At 35.8% G+C, this 16238-nt stretch overlaps 3 protein-coding genes and 1 pseudogene across 4 annotated transcripts; all 4 read left to right on the top strand.

Annotated features, from left to right (window-relative positions):
• Positions 1-3185: 3185 nt before the first annotated feature.
• Positions 3186-4333, top strand: LOC124383827 (apolipoprotein A-IV-like). The gene is made up of 3 exons (XM_046846154.1): positions 3186-3230; positions 3362-3512; positions 3599-4333. Exons 1-3 carry the CDS (start codon positions 3191-3193, stop codon positions 4173-4175), a joined length of 768 nt encoding a protein of 255 aa, XP_046702110.1. The 5' UTR covers positions 3186-3190; the 3' UTR covers positions 4176-4333.
• A 2149-nt stretch (positions 4334-6482) lies between these two features.
• Positions 6483-7899, top strand: LOC124383828 (annotated as a pseudogene).
• Positions 7900-9934: 2035 nt separating this feature from the next.
• Positions 9935-11373, top strand: LOC124384924 (apolipoprotein A-IV-like). 2 transcript variants are annotated; one of them, XM_046847926.1, is made up of 4 exons: positions 9935-9978; positions 10090-10145; positions 10280-10430; positions 10517-11373. In XM_046847926.1, the coding sequence occupies exons 2-4, from the start codon at positions 10106-10108 to the stop codon at positions 11091-11093; spliced, it is 768 nt and encodes a 255-aa protein (XP_046703882.1). In that variant the 5' UTR covers positions 9935-9978; positions 10090-10105; the 3' UTR covers positions 11094-11373. The 2 variants fall into 2 exon arrangements, with proteins under 2 accessions (XP_046703882.1, XP_046703881.1); XM_046847925.1 differs by having other exon boundaries at positions 9952-9978; positions 10277-10430.
• Positions 11374-14431: 3058 nt separating this feature from the next.
• Positions 14432-15997, top strand: LOC124384876 (apolipoprotein A-I-like). Its single transcript, XM_046847857.1, has 4 exons — positions 14432-14544; positions 14653-14708; positions 14838-14988; positions 15076-15997. The coding sequence occupies exons 2-4, from the start codon at positions 14669-14671 to the stop codon at positions 15650-15652; spliced, it is 768 nt and encodes a 255-aa protein (XP_046703813.1). The 5' UTR covers positions 14432-14544; positions 14653-14668; the 3' UTR covers positions 15653-15997.
• Positions 15998-16238: the final 241 nt, after the last annotated feature.

The following is a 16238-nucleotide window of genomic DNA, read 5'->3' as shown; positions in this document are numbered from 1 at the left end:
AAATGATTGGTCAGAATTTCACCTCTCATTTTCTAATATTTTCTTCAGATGTGTTATACATATCACAGGCTCCCTTTCATAACAGCAGTCGATTTTAAGATGAGCTAAAGGATAGGTACAATGATATACATATATTTATGTAAATGTATTTTAAAACAACACTTAGTATTTGGTTGCCTTTGCTTTGCTTACAGTAACTAAATCAATTCCTGGCATTACAAAATGAATAGAATTTCCTTTTAATCCGCTTTAAAATTGCTGGAAAAATAAAGCCAATTTATTAGTATTTACTTTGCAATGAAGATATTTGGGTTTGAGCTCAGAAGATGAATCTGAAATGATTGGTCAGAATTTCACCTCTTATTTTCTAATATTTTCTTCAGATGTGTTATACATATCACAGGCTCCCTTTCATAACAGCAGTCGATTTTAAGATGAGCTAAAGGATAGGTACAATGATATACATATATTTATGTAAATGTATTTTAAAACAACACTTAGTATTTGGTTGCCTTTGCTTTGCTTACAGTAACTAAATCAATTCCTGGCATTACAAAATGAATAGAATTTCCTTTTAATCCGCTTTAAAATTGCTGGAAAAATAAAGCCAATTTATTAGTATTTACTTTGCAATGAAGATATTTGGGTTTGATATCAGATGATGAATCTGAGATGATTGGTCAGAATTTCACCTCTCATTTTCTAATATTTGTCTTTAGATGTGTTATACATATCACAGGCTCCCTTTCATAACAGCAGTCGATTTTAAGATGAGCTAAAGGATAGGTACAATGATATACATATATTTATGTAAATGTATTTTAAAACAACACTTAGTATTTGGTTGCCTTTGCTTTGCTTACAGTAACTAAATCAATTCCTGGCATTACAAAATGAATAGAATTTCCTTTTAATCCGCTTTAAAATTGCTGGAAAAATAAAGCCAATTTATTAGTATTTACTTTGCAATGAAGATATTTGGGTTTGATATCAGATGATGAATCTGAGATGATTGGTCAGAATTTCACCTCTCATTTTCTAATATTTTCTTCAGATGTGTTATACATATCACAGGCTCCCTTTCATAACAGCAGTCGATTTTAAGATGAGCTAAAGGATAGGTACAATGATATACATATATTTATGTAAATGTATTTTAAAACAACACTTAGTATTTGGTTGCCTTTGCTTTGCTTACAGTAACTAAATCAATTCCTGGCATTACAAAATGAATAGAATTTCCTTTTAATCCGCTTTAAAATTGCTGGAAAAATAAAGCCAATTTATTAGTATTTACTTTGCAATAAAGATATTTGGGTTTGATATCAGATGATGAATCTGAGATGATTGGTCAGAATTTCACCTCTTATTTTCTAATATTTTCTTCAGATGTGTTATACATATCACAGGCTCCCTTTCATAACAGCAGTCGATTTTAAGATGAGCTAAAGGATAGGTACAATGATATACATATATTTATGTAAATGTATTTTAAAACAACACTTAGTATTTGGTTGCCTTTGCTTTGCTTACAGTAACTAAATCAATTCCTGGCATTACAAAATGAATAGAATTTCCTTTTAATCCGCTTTAAAATTGCTGGAAAAATAAAGCCAATTTATTAGTATTTACTTTGCAATGAAGATATTTGGGTTTGATATCAGATGATGAATCTGAGATGATTGGTCAGAATTTCACCTCTCATTTTCTAATATTTTTCTTCAGATGTGTTATACTTATCACAGGCTCCCTTCGGTAACAGCACTCAATTTTAAGATTTTAAGATGAGCTAAAGGATAGGTACAATGATATACATATATTTATGTAAATGTATTTTAAAACAACACTTAGTATTTGGTTGCCTTTGCTTTGATTACAGTAACTAAATCAATTCCTGGCATTACAAAATGAATAGAATTTCCTTTTAATCCGCTTTAAAATTGCTTGCATTTATTCCATAGACACCTCTCTGGTCTATTCAATTCAATTCAACTCATTTGTATAGCACTTTAAATAATGGACAAAGCCTGAAAGCAGCTTTATAGGGATAAGGTGGTTATAAAGTTTTATTAAATAATATAGGTTTAGTGCCTATAAGTTTGTTCCTTATAATTGTTAGGTTATTACTAATGAGCGATTCAGCGGTGACTGTGACAAATAAGAGTTTTCTGACTGAAAACCAGACTGGTGCATAATGTTTGCTATGACGAATGCTTTCCCTTCACTTATATTTATTTGACCTTGTTCACCAACAAATTTACAGGCAAAACTCCGGGTTTAAACCAATAATGGAAAATTCTGAACTAACAATCAATGTAACAGAGCACATTTGGGTATCAAGAAACATCTGTCAATCACATTTTGTGATTTTATAACCTTCCTGGTGGTCAAAAACACTAGTATCTACAACAGAAGTATTTATATCTAACTGCAGGTATATGAATAAAACTAACAAGGTATTTGTGTTACTTTGGTTAATAACCATAGGCAAAGAATGAAAATGACAGTGTGGAATGGAGAATGGATTATATAGATGGATTGTATAGTCAAGTTGACTAATTGAAAAATGAGGATTGTGTGTATACAGATGCAAATAGTTGAAAGCTAATGAATAGGGTATACACATTTCATTGAATTATATTATATTTCCGTTCCACTTTAAACAATGGATATTGCCACAGTTGCTTTACAGTAATAAAAATATTAAGACATACACAGCTCAATAGAAACACCACTACTTCAACTCTTAACACTCATATGGAATCCCACAGGACATATTTTAAAAGTTGCTCTGTTGAAGCATTATGATTAAAATTTTCCCATGCCTGTATGTTATCTGTGCTTTTATTACATGACATTCAGATGTTTATTAGCACACTACTTGAAGCTCAGACTGTGTGGTAACCGATGGTCCACTTAGGAAGTTATGATGTGGAGGGTTGTCAACACTGCACTACCCCCTGGACTTTGAGTTTTCAATACAACTCACACCTCTCTACAGTATATATACTGGCGACTAAGGCAGTCTTGTATACATACAGCTGGTGTTTTATAGAGCAGGTAAGAAAAATCTTGTACTGATTGTAATGTTTGTTATACATTGTTGTTAATGTCTACATATTTATTCAGTTTATTAACTGCAACAGTTAATTTGCTTATTTGTTTTATTTTTAGAATCTAAGCAAGAAACATGAAGGTCATTTTGGTACTGGTTCTGGCTGTATTCACAGGTACGATCATTTCAGTCCTTGTAAGCTAATGTAACCTGCAATGTTAATATCCATATTGAAATACACAATCCTACAGTCTTAAGAAGTCATTGTAAAAACTTTGTAAATAAAGTGTTTGGTTCTTTCAACAGGCTGCCAAGCCAACTTGCTCTATGCTGATGAGCCCAAACCACAGCTGGAACAATTGACTGATGCTTTCTGGGACTATGTTGCAAAGGCAACACACACTGCTGAGGACACACTGAAAACAATTAGAGAGTCTCAAGTTGGCCAGGAAGTCAAGTAAGTAAAAAACTGTGTTTACTGTTTAGATTGTATCTAAAGTTATTTTCTCTTATATAATCATGATTCTTGTTTTTACTTCATAGTGCTAGATTTACAGATGGCACTAATATGGCCAGTGAGTATGCTGTCACTCTCCAGAAACAAGTGAGCCCTATGGCCCAGGACATCATGACCAAGATTTTCCAGAAGGCTGAGGTTCTGAAGGAACGTCTTGAGCAGGACTTGACCACTGTAAAGGGCAAACTGGAGCCCTATTCTGATGATATGAAGACCCAAATTCAGCAGAAAATGGAGGAGCTGAGAGTAGCTGTGGCTCCCTATGCTGAGTCCATTGACACTGAAGCTCTGAAAACCACTGTGCTGCAGAAGACAGAGGAGCTCAGGGGAAATCTGGAGGAGAAAGTGAAGGAGCTGCAGTCCCAGCTGGATCCCTACACTGAAGATATCAGACAGAAAGTAGATCAGCACCTGCAGGAATTCCAGAAGACCGTGGCCCCTCTGACTGAGGATCTTCAAGCCAAGTTAGCTGAGAGAGCTGCTTTGGTTCAACAGGGTCTGGCTCCTTATTCTGAAGATCTGAGAGAGAAACTGGACCCTTACACCCAGAACCTGAAGGACCAACTCACCTCTCTGTATGAGTCCTTCACCAAGACCAACTAAATACTCCAAACACCATTTTGCTTACTGAACTGTTTTCTATACATGGAAACTCATACTAAAATATAAGACATCAAATATTTAATTGTATATTTTATGCATTATTAAACAGTAATTCCCCCAAAACTGTAAGCATTTTAATATTGTACCATGAACCTGAGATTTCTCCTGTATTAAAAACATTGCATTCAAATGCATCTGGTATGCATTCATGTAAAGCTGCTAAGTTGTTTGTTGTAAATGTTAATAAACTTTACAATTAAAAACACTGTAAAACCAAAACCTATATTATTTCTTGTTTTAGTATTGGCAAACGTGCCATGCACATACTAATTTAAAGTGAAACTGCCTCTAGACATTACATGATTCTCATAAATGACACCAAAAAGAGAGAGATTTAAATAGACCACTTGACAATCTATAATTTTAACAATGTTTAAACAAAAACAGCCAATTATGAGGTTAATATATCTGTCAGTACATGCAAAATAAAAGGCCAAACAGGAATCTGTCTTTAATATAAGAATCAGAATCAGATTTAGAATCAGGTTTATTGGCCAATTGTGTTGACACACACAAAAAATTTGGTTCCACCCATTTGTGACTCTCAAAAGTACAGACATAAATAACAAAACACATTTAGCTTGGACTATACCAGACAAAACAGACAAGACAAGATAAAACAGGCTATACAATACAATATAGAATTTAAGACAATATGGACAGTATGAGTATTAAATAGTACAGTATTAACAGTATACAGTATTAACAACAATATTATTATTGTTCTAAAGTTTCTGCTGTAAGTGACCTTTCAAGACAGTTCAAGCAACTAAAGGTGCTTTAAAATTGCTGGAAAAATAAAGCCAATTTATTAGTATTTACTTTGCAATGAAGATATTTGGGTTTGAGCTCAGAAGATGAATCTGAAATGATTGGTCAGAATTTCACCTCTTATTTTCTAATATTTGTCTTTAGATGTGTTATACATATCACAGGCTCCCTTTCATAACAGCAGTCGATTTTAAGATGAGTTAAAGTATAGGTATGAAGGTATACATTCATGTATTAATTTTTTTTTTTTCAAAACAACACTTAGTATTTGGTTGCCTTTGCTTTGCTTACAGTAACTAAATCAATTCCTGGCATTACAAAATGAATAGAATTTCCTTTTAATCCGCTTTAAAATTGCTTGCATTTATCCCATAGACACCTTTCTGGTCTATTTAATTCAATTCAACTAATTTTTATTCGTATAGCACTTTAAGAAATGGACATTATCTCAAAGCAGCTTCATACAGATAAGTAGGTTATGAAGTTATAATAAACAATGTATAAGTTTAGTGCTTATAAGTTTGTTCCTTGTAATTGTAAGTTTTTCACTAATGTGAGCCAGTGGTGACTGTGACAAATAAAAGCTTTCTGACTGAAAACCAGACTGGTGCATAATGTTTGCTATGACGAATGCTTGTGCAGTGGTTTTGATTGTCTTTCCATTTGCCCTTCACTTATATTTATTTTTATCCTGTTTATCGACAAATTTACAGGCAAAACTCTGGGTTTAAACCAATATTGGAAAATTCAGAACTAACAATCAATGTAACAGAGCACATTTGGGTATCAAGAAACATCTGTCAATCACATTTTGTGATTTTATTACCTTCCTGGTGGTCAAAAACACAAGTATCTACAACAGAAGTATTTAAATCTAACTGCAGGTATATGACTAAAACTAACAGGGTATTTAGGTTACTTGGGTTAATAACCATGGGCAAATAATGAAAATGACAGTGTGGAATGGAGACTGGAATATATAGATGGATTGTATAGTCAAGTTCATTAATTAAAGTATGAAAACTGTGTGTATACAGATACAAATAGCTGTAAGCTTCTGGCTAAGGTATACTCATTTAATTCAATTCAATATATTTTGTTTCTGTTCCACCTTTAACAATGGATATTGTCACAAAGTGGCTTTACAGTAATAAAAATATTAAGACATACACAGTTCAATAGTAACACCACTACTCAAGTTCTTAAAACTCATTTGAAATCCCACAGGACATATTTTAAAAGTTGCTCTGTTGAAACATAATGATTACATTTTTCCCATTCCTGTATGTTATCTGTGCTTTTATTACATGACATTCAGATGTTTATTAGCACACTACATGAAGCTCAGACTGTGTGGTAACCGATGGTCAACTTAGGAAGTTATGATGTGGAGGGTTGTCAGCACTGCACTACCTCCTGGACTTTGAGTTTTCAATACAACTCACACCTCTCTACAGTATATATACTGGCGACTAAGGCAGTCTTGCATACATACAGCTGGTGTTTTATAGAGCAGGTAAGAAAAATCTTGTACTGACTGTAATTGTTGTTATACATTGTTGTTAATGTCTACATATTTATTCAGTTTATCAACTGCAATAGTTAATTTGCTTCTTTGTTTTTTCAGAATCAAAGCAAGAAACATGAAGGTCTTTTTGGTACTGGCTCTGGCTGTATTCACAGGTACGATCATTTCAGTCCTTGTAAGCTAATGTAGCCTGGAATGTTAATATCCATATAAAAAATACACAATCCTACAGTCTTAAGAACTCATTGTAAAAACTTTGTAACTAAATTGTTTGGTTCTTTCAACAGGCTGCCAAGCCAACTTGCTCTATGCTGATGAGCCCAAACCACAGCTGGAACAATTGACTGATGCTTTTGGGACTATGTTGCCAAGGCAACACACACTGCTGAGGACACACTGAAAACAATTAGAGAGTCTCATCTTGGCCAGGAATTCAAGTAAGTAAAAAAACGATGCTTACTGTTTAGATTGTATCTAAAGTTATTTTCTTATATAATCATGATTCTTGTTTTTACTTCATAGTGCTAGATTTACAGATGGCACTAATATGGCCAGTGAGTATGCTGTCACTCTCCAGAAACAAGTAAGCCCCATGGCCCAGGACATCATGACCAAGATTTTCCAGAAGGCTGAGGTTCTGAAGGAACGTCTTGAGCAGGACTTGACCACTGTGAAGGGCAAACTGGAGCCCTATGCTGATGATATGAAGACCCAAATTCAGCAGAAAATGGAGGAGCTGAGAGTAGCTGTGGCTCCCTATGCTGAGTCCATTGACACTGAAGCTCTGAAAACCACTGTGCTGCAGAAGACAGAGGAGCTCAGGGGAAATCTGGAGGAGAAAGTGAAGGAGCTGCAGTCCCAGCTGGATCCCTACACTGAAGATATCAGACAGAAAGTAGATCAGCACCTGCAGGAATTCCAGAAGACCGTGGCCCCTCTGACTGAGGATCTTCAAGCCAAGTTAGCTGAGAGAGCTGCTTTGGTTCAACAGGGTCTGGCTCCTTATTCTGAAGATCTGAGAGAGAAACTGGACCCTTACACCCAGAACCTGAAGGACCAACTCACCTCTCTGTATGAGTCCTTCACCAAGACCAACTAAATACTCCAAACACCATTTTGCTTACTGAACTGTTTTCTATACATGGAAACTCATACTAAAATATAAGACATCAAATATTTAATTGTATATTTTATGCATTATTAAACAGTAATTCCCCCAAAACTGTAAGCATTTTAATATTGTACCATGAACCTGAGATTTCTCCTGTATTAAAAACATTGCGATTCAAATGCATCTGGTATGCATTCATGTAAAGCTGCTAAGTTGTTTGTTGTAAATGTTAATAAACTTTACAATTAAAAACGCTGTTAAACCAAAACCTATATTATTTCTTGTTTTAGTATTGGCAAAACGTGCCATGCACATACTAATTTAAAGTGAAACTGCCTCTAGACATTACATGATTCTCATAAATGACAACTAAAAGAGAGAGAGATTTAGATAGACCACTTGACAATCTATAATTTTAACAATGTTTAAACAAAAACAGCCAATTATGAGGTTAATATATCTGTCAGTACATGCAAAATAAAAGGCCAAACAGGAATCTGTCTTTAATATAAGAATCAGAATCAGATTTAGAATCAGGTTTATTGGCCAATTGTGTTGACACACACAAAGAATTTGGTTCCACCCATTTGTTACTCTCAAAAGTACAGACATAAATAACAAAACACATATAGCTTGGACTATACCAGACAAAACAGACAAGACAAGCCAAAACAGGCTATACAATACAATATAGAATGTAAGACAATATGGACAATATGAGTATTAAATAGTACAGTATTAACAGTATACAGTATTAACAACAATATTATTATTGTTCTATAGTTTCTGCTGTAAGTGACCTTTCAAGACAGTTCAAGTAACTAAAGGTGCCTTAAAATTGCTGGAAAATGAAGCCATTTTATTAGTATTTACTTTGCAATGAAGATATTTGGGTTTGAGATCAGAAGATGAATCTGAGATGATTGGTCAGAATTTCACCTCTTATTTTCTAATATTTCTCTTTAGATCTGTTATACATATCACAGGCTCCCTTTCATAACAGCACCCGATTTTAAGATGAGCTAAAGTATAGGTATGAAGGTATACATTCATGTATTAATTTTTTTTAAAAACAGCACTCAGTATTTGGTTGCCTTTGCTTTGCTTACAGTAACTAAATCAATTCCCTGGCATTACAAAATGAATAGAATTTCCTTTTTAATCCGCTTTAAAATTGCTTGCATTTATCCCATAGACACCTTTCTGATCTGTTTAATTCAATTCAACTCATTTTTATTTGTATAGCACTTTAAGAAATAGACATTGTCTCAAAGCAGCTTTATAGAGATAAGGCGGTTATGAAGTTATAATAAATAATGTATAAGTTTAGTGCTTATAAGTTTGTTCCTTATAATTGTAAGTTTATCACTAATGAGCGATCCAGTGGTGACTGTGACAAAAGCTTTCTGACTGAAAACCAGACTGGTGCATAATGTTTGCTATGACGAATGCTTGTGCAGTGGTTCTGATTGGCTTTCCATTTGCCCTTCGCTTATATTTATTTTTATCCTGTTTATCGACAAATTTACAGGTAAAACTCAGGGTTTAAACCAATATTGGAAAATTCAGAACTAACAATCAATGTAACAGAGCACATTTGGGTATCAAGAAACATCTGTCAATCACATTTTGTGATTTTATTACCTTCCTGGTGGTCAAAAACACAAGTATCTACAACAGAAGTATTTATATGTAACTGCAGGTATATGACTAAAACTAACAGGGTATTTAGGTTACTTGGGTTAATTACCATAGGCAAAGAATGAAAATGACAGTGTGGAATGGAGACTGGATTATATAGATGGATTGTATAGTAAGGTTAATTAATTAAAGTATGAAAACTGTGTGTATACAGATACACATAGCTGTACGCTTCTGGCTAAGGTATACACATTTAATTCAATTTAATATATTTTGTTTCTGTTCCACCTTTAACAATGGATATTGTCACAAAGTGGCTATACAGTAATAAAAATATTAAGACATACACAGTTCAATAGTAACACCACTACTCAAGTTCTTAACACTCATATGGAATCCCACAGGACATATTTTAAAAGTTGCTCTGTTGAAACATAATGGTTACATTTTCCCCATGCCTGTATGTTATCTGTGCTTTTATTACATGACATTCAGATGTTTATTAGCACACTACATGAGGCTCAGACTGTGTGGTAACCGATGGTCCACTTAGAACTTATGATGTGGAGGGTTGTCAACACTGCACTACCTCCTGGACTTTGAGTTTTCAATACAACTCACACCTCTCTACAGTATATATACTGGCGACTAAGGCAGGCTTGCATACATACAGCTGGTGTTTTATAGAGCAGGTAAGAAAAATCTTGTACTGACTGTAATTGTTGTTATACATTGTTGTTAATGTCTACATATTTATTCAGTTTATTAACTGCAATAGTTAATTTGCTTCTTTGTTTTTTCAGAATCAAAGCAAGAAACATGAAGGTCTTTTTGGTACTGGCTCTGGCTGTATTCACAGGTACGATCATTTCAGTCCTTGTAAGCTAATGTAGCCTGCAATGTTAATATCCATATTAAAAAAAAACACAATCCTACAGTCTTAAGAACTCATTGTAAAAACACTGTAACTAAATTGTTTGGTTCTTTCAGCAGGCTGCCAAGCCAACTTGCTCTATGCTGATGAGCCCAAACCACAGCTGGAACAATTGACTGATGCTTTCTGGGACTATGTTGCCAAGGCAACACACACTGCTGAGGACACACTGAAAACAATTAGAGAGTCTCAACTTGGCCAGGAAGTCAAGTAAGTAAAAAACTGTGTTTACTGTTTAGATTGTATCTAAAGTTATTTTCTCTTATATAATCATGATTCTTGTTTTTACTTCATAGTGCTAGATTTACAGATGGCACTAATACGGCCAGTGAGTATGCTGTCACTCTCCAGAAACAAGTAAGCCCCATGGCCCAGGACATCATGACCAAGATTTTCCAGGAGGCTGAGGTTCTGAAGGAACGTCTTGAGCAGGACTTGACCACTGTGAAGGGCAAACTGGAGCCCTATGCTGATGATATGAAGACCCAAATTCAGCAGAAAATGGAGGAGCTGAGAGTAGCTGTAGCTCCCTATGCTGAGTCCATTGACACTGAAGCTCTGAAAGCCACCATGCTGCAGAAGACAGACGAGCTCAGAGGAAGTTTGGAGGAGAAAGTGAAGGAGCTGCAGTCCCAGATGGAGCCCTATGCCGATCAACTCAGACAGAAAGTAGATCAGCACATGCAAGAATTCCAAAACGCTGTGGCCCCTCTGGCTGACGATCTTCAGACCAAGGTTGCTGAGCAAGCTGCTTTGGTTCAGCAGGGTCTTGCTCCTTATTCTGAAGATCTGAGAGAGAAACTGGACCCTTACACCCAGAACCTGAAGGACCAACTCACCTCTCTGTATGAGTCCTTCACCAAGACCAACTAAATACTCCAAACACCATTTTGCTTACTGAAGTGTTTTCTATGCATGGAAACTCATACTAAAATATAAAACATCAAATATTTAATTGTATATTTTATGAATTATTGAACATTATTTCCCCCAAAACTGTAAGCTTTTTAATATTGTACCATGAACTTGGGATTTCTCCTGTATTAAAAACATTGTCATTTAAATGCATCTGGTATGCATTCATGCAAAACTGCTAAGTTGTTTGTTGTAAATGCTGATAATCTTTACAATTAAAAATGCTGTTAAACCAAAACCTATTTTATTTCTTGTTTTTGTATTGAAAAACGTGGCATGCACATACTAATTTAAAGTAAAACTGCCTCTAGACATTACATGATTCTCACAAATGACACCAAAAAGAGAGATTTCGATAGACCATTAGACAGATCTTTAAATTTAACAATGTTTAAACAAAAACAGCCAATTATAAGGTTGATGTATCTGTCAGTACATGCAAAAAAATGGCCAAAATGGTTAATAATAAATGGTTATACTATACACAGGCTCCCTTTGGTAACAGCACTCAATTTTAAGGTGAGCTAAAGTATAGGTATGTAGGTATACATATATTAAATAAAATTTATTTATTTATTATTTAAAACAACACTCAGTTGCCTTTGCTTTGCTCACAGTAACCCTTCCATTTGCCCTTCATCTATATTTATTTTAACCTGTTTACCAACAAATTTACATGCAAAATTTCGGGTTCAAACCAAGAGTGAAAAATTCTGAACTAACAATCAATGTAACAGAGCACATCTGGGTTTCAAGAAACACCTGTCAATCACATTTTGTTATTTCATAACCTTCCTGGTAGTCCAAAACACAAGTATCTACAACAGAAGTATTTATATCTAACTGCAGATATATGACGAAAACCAGTGGTGGGCTGTCGGGGACAGCAAGGCCTTCTCTGTTTCCCTAAACTCTTTTAGAAGCACTGACCTACATTTACAACCTAAATTCTAATATTTGTTTCATGAAAGTGTATCAATATATTTCCAACAGTTTATTCTCTTCATTTTATAGCGTTTCTCTTGGCTGCACTGTTTTTAGTATGTGTATTTGGATGTTAGATTTTTTGTCCGAATAGATTTTAGCCTCTATGTGCTTGCATGTCAGTCTAATCTGCCCAGGCCTTCACAATTAGTAGTGCTGGCCAATGTAACTTAAACTATATTAGCAATTGGTCTGTTTGCTAGTCAGATTTCAAATTCGCCTCACAGAATTGCACCAGCATTTTTCCGTCCTCTGATTGGTTGGTCAGATGGAAACTGTTACAGCTAAGTTCAACTAGCAAAACACATATGTAGCGATCTGCAGACATTAATACATCAGATTTACACTTTTTTACGCCCACAACGGTTAATGGAGGAAGCAAAATTTATTTGGTCTCGGACATACTTAAAAATATATTTTCAAGAAAAGCTACACATCATGAGCGGTCGGCCAACCCCGAAGCTAGCTAGCTTGTCTCAGCCTGGGAAAGGGTTTGTTCTCCACTTCCAGATCAGTGCCTACGAGCCGTTCCACTGGATTACAGCCTCTGAGGAGTATTGCAAATTATGCATTTTGACGATGCATCTCTGGTGACTAGGTTATATTTTATTGACAATGTTTATGTTATTGTCATGTTATTAGACAAATATTGATTCTGAACTGCTCCAGATGATGTAGGTGGCACAGTTGCAGTTGTAGTGTAGAGGTTTGGAGCTTGGTATAGTAAAATGGTATTTACCCTGCATATGCAAAATGCCTCTCACTCTCTGTAATGTCACGCATTGTCATATTGCCTTTTTGTACAGTATTGATGGTTTCTATAATTGCGACATGATAGTGGTGATATTAAGAGGTGGATTAAGTCGGGGAAGTCCCCACTGAAGGCCCAGGTACCAAATGCATGGCCCACCACTGACTAAAACTAACAGGGTATGTGGGTTACTTGGGTTAATAACAATAGGCAAAGAATGAATATGACAGTGTGAAATGGAGACTGGATTATATAGATGGATTGTATAGACAAGCTGATCCATTTAAATTATATTATATTTCTGTTCCACTTTTAATTAAATTCAATTCATTTTTATTTGTATAGCGCTTTTAACAATGAACATTGTCTCAAAGCAGCTTTACACAGATAATGTGGTGATTAAAAGTAAATATGTTCTTTGTAAGTACGTTTGTCCCTGATGAGCAACTGTGGCAAGGAAAAACTCCCCGAGATGGCATAAGGAAGAAACCTTGAGAGGAACCAGACTCAAGAGGGAACCCATCCTCATCTGGGTTGCACCGAATGTCCATTTGAAGCAGATATACAATGTTGCAGGGTACAGTGATAATGATCAGAAGCAAACTGTATCCTGAGTCAGTGTAGCAGACTGTTGACATTAACTACAGTCCAATCTATCCTCAAAGCGCCCGTTCTTACTCCGGAATTTCATGAAACCACCCAAGGTGTTGATGAGAAACCATCCCAAGCTGCACAGAGTGACCTCCAGTCAAAGAGAACACTATCCAGAGGCAGGCCTGGACGAGGTGGGAAGATCCACGGAGGGGAGAGGGGCAGAAACAGTGGTCACTGGAGCCTCAGGAGCAAGTTTAACTCGACCGAGAGAGAGAGAGAGAGAGAGAGAGAGAGAGAGAGAGAGAGAGAGAGAGAGAGAGAGAGAAGAGGGGTGACGGGAAGAGAAGGATATGGATTATTAAGTGTCCTTATTGTTGTATGAAAGTTAATGTCACTGTGCAGTTTGGACTCCGGCAAGACTTGCTATTGCAGCATAACTAAAAGGGAGAACCAGAAGGTAACACAGACATAAGGGAATCTCTGGGATAAGAGACGACCCACCACACCACCGTCAACAAACCTGAGTGAATGTGTGAATGTGAGGGGACGACAGCATACAAATATACCAGTTCACCAAACACTCTATATCCATGAACCCTTCAGATCTGCGCCTTTACCTAAGAAAAAAATCTACTGATCGAAGGCTTGACTAAATAAATGTGATTTCAGCCTCGACTTGAACACTGAGACTGTGTTTTAACAATAGATATTGTCACAAAGTGGCTTTACATGTATAACATTTTAAGACATATACAGTTCAATAGTAACACCACTACTCCAGCTCATAACACTCATGTGGAATTCCACAGGACATATTTTAAAAGTTGCTTTGTTGAAACATAATGATTGAACTTTTACCCATGCCTATGTATGTTATCTGTGCTTTTATTACATGAGATTTAGATGTTTATTGGCACATTACTTGAACCTCAGACTCTTTGAAGTTATGACGTGGAGGGTTGTCAACACTGCACTACCTTCTGGACTTTGGGTTTTCAATACAACTCACACCTCTCTACAGTATATATACTGACGACTTAGACTGATTTGCATACATACAGCTGGTGTTTTACAGAGCAGGTAAGAAAAAACTTGTACTGACTGTAATGTTTGGTATATATTGTTGTTCATGTCTACATATTTATTCAGTTTGTTAACTGCAATGATTTGCTCATTTGTTTTTTTCAGAATCAAAGCAAGAAACATGAGGGTCTTTTTGGTACTGGCTCTGGCTGTATTCACAGGTATGACTTTCTGTCCTTGTAAGCTAATGTAGCCTGCAATGTTAATATCCATATTGAAATACACAATCCTACAGCCTTAAGAACTCACTGTAAAAACTTTGTAACTAAAGTGTTTGATTTTTTTGGCAGGCTGCCAAGCCAACTTGTTCTATGCTGATGAGCCCAAACCACAGCTGGAACAATTGACTGATGCTTTCTGGGACTATGTTGCCAAAGCAACACACACTGCTGAGGACACACTGAAAACAATTAGAGAGTCTCAACTTGGCCAGGAAGTCAAGTAAGTTAAAAAATGGTGCTTACTGTTTAGATTGTATCTAAAGTTATCTTTCCTTATGTAATCATGATTCTTGTTTTTACTACATAGTGCTAGATTTACAGATGGCACTAATATGGCCAGTGAGTATGCTGTCACTCTCCAGAAACAAGTGAGCCCTATGGCCCAGGACATCATGACCAAGATCTTCCAGGAGGTTGAGGTTCTGAAGGAGCGTCTTGAGCAGGATTTGACCACTGTAAAGGGCAAACTGGAGCCCTATGCTGATGAAATGAAGACCCAAATTAATCAGAAAGTGGAGGAGCTGAGAGTAGCTGTGGCTCCCTATGTTGAGTCTATTGACACTGAAGCTCTGAAAACTACTGTGCTGCAGAAGACAGAGGAGCTCAGGGGAAATCTGGAGGAGAAAGTGAAGGAGCTGCAGTCCAAGATGGAGCCTTATGCTGAAGATCTCAGACAGAGAGTAGATCAGCACATGCAGGAATTCCAGAAGACCGTGGCCCCTCTGACTGAGGATCTTCAAGCCAAGTTTGCCGAAAGAGCCGCTTTGGTTCAGCAGAGTCTGGCTCCTTATTCTGAAGATCTGAGACAGAAACTGGATCCTTATGCTCAGAACCTGAAGGACCAACTCACCTCTCTGTATGAGTCCTTCACCAAGACCAACTAAATACTCCAAACACCATTTTCCTTACTGAACTGTTTTTTATTAATGGAAAGTCATACTCAAATATTTGACATCAAATATTCTATTGCATTTTGTGTATGTATTATGCAATTAATTCTTCAAACTGTAAGCTGTATCAATTTGATACCATGAACCTTAGAATTCTAGCCTGTTTAGAACATTGCCATAAAAATGCAACTGTTATGCATTCATGTAAAGCTGCTATGTTGTTTGCTTATTGTAAATCTTTGTTATCGTTTGTAATCTTTAACATTATAAATGTTGAAAAAAAAAGATTTAAATTTCTTGTTTTTTGTATTGGAAAATAAAACGGCATACACATAGTAATTTAAAGTAAAATGGCCTCTGTACACTGCATGGCACTCATGAATTATACCACATAGCTACTAGTTAGGGCTTTGATTTTCACAATGTTTAACAAAAACAGCCAATTGTGAGTTACCTTGGTTTGTGTTTTCATACTTAACACATAACAGCATAAACATTTTATTTTTTTATTTTTTTAAAGTGAAATTCATCTCAGATCACCACCAAAGAATACTGTATATTTTGTCACTATAAAGGAGCA

The sequence above is a fragment of the Silurus meridionalis genome, chromosome 4, assembly GCF_014805685.1.
Source record: "Silurus meridionalis isolate SWU-2019-XX chromosome 4, ASM1480568v1, whole genome shotgun sequence".
In the NCBI taxonomy this organism is placed as follows: Eukaryota; Metazoa; Chordata; class Actinopteri; order Siluriformes; family Siluridae; genus Silurus; species Silurus meridionalis.
Note: the sequence above shows the minus strand (reverse complement) of the source record. Positions and strands in the feature narration are given on the sequence as shown.

Excerpts from the sequence above, each read along its gene's own strand:
- LOC124383827 (XM_046846154.1), top strand. The coding sequence starts at position 3,191 with ATGAAGGTCATTTTGGTACTGGTTCTGGCTGTATTCACAG. Across the intron at positions 3,231-3,361 it reads GGTTCTGGCTGTATTCACAG|GCTGCCAAGCCAACTTGCTC; the intron begins GTACGATCATTT and ends TTCTTTCAACAG. Across the intron at positions 3,513-3,598 it reads CAAGTTGGCCAGGAAGTCAA|TGCTAGATTTACAGATGGCA; the intron begins GTAAGTAAAAAA and ends TTTACTTCATAG.
- LOC124384924 (XM_046847925.1), top strand. The coding sequence starts at position 10,106 with ATGAAGGTCTTTTTGGTACTGGCTCTGGCTGTATTCACAG. Across the intron at positions 10,146-10,276 it reads GGCTCTGGCTGTATTCACAG|CAGGCTGCCAAGCCAACTTG; the intron begins GTACGATCATTT and ends TGGTTCTTTCAG. Across the intron at positions 10,431-10,516 it reads CAACTTGGCCAGGAAGTCAA|TGCTAGATTTACAGATGGCA; the intron begins GTAAGTAAAAAA and ends TTTACTTCATAG.
- LOC124384876 (XM_046847857.1), top strand. The coding sequence starts at position 14,669 with ATGAGGGTCTTTTTGGTACTGGCTCTGGCTGTATTCACAG. Across the intron at positions 14,709-14,837 it reads GGCTCTGGCTGTATTCACAG|GCTGCCAAGCCAACTTGTTC; the intron begins GTATGACTTTCT and ends TTTTTTTGGCAG. Across the intron at positions 14,989-15,075 it reads CAACTTGGCCAGGAAGTCAA|TGCTAGATTTACAGATGGCA; the intron begins GTAAGTTAAAAA and ends TTTACTACATAG.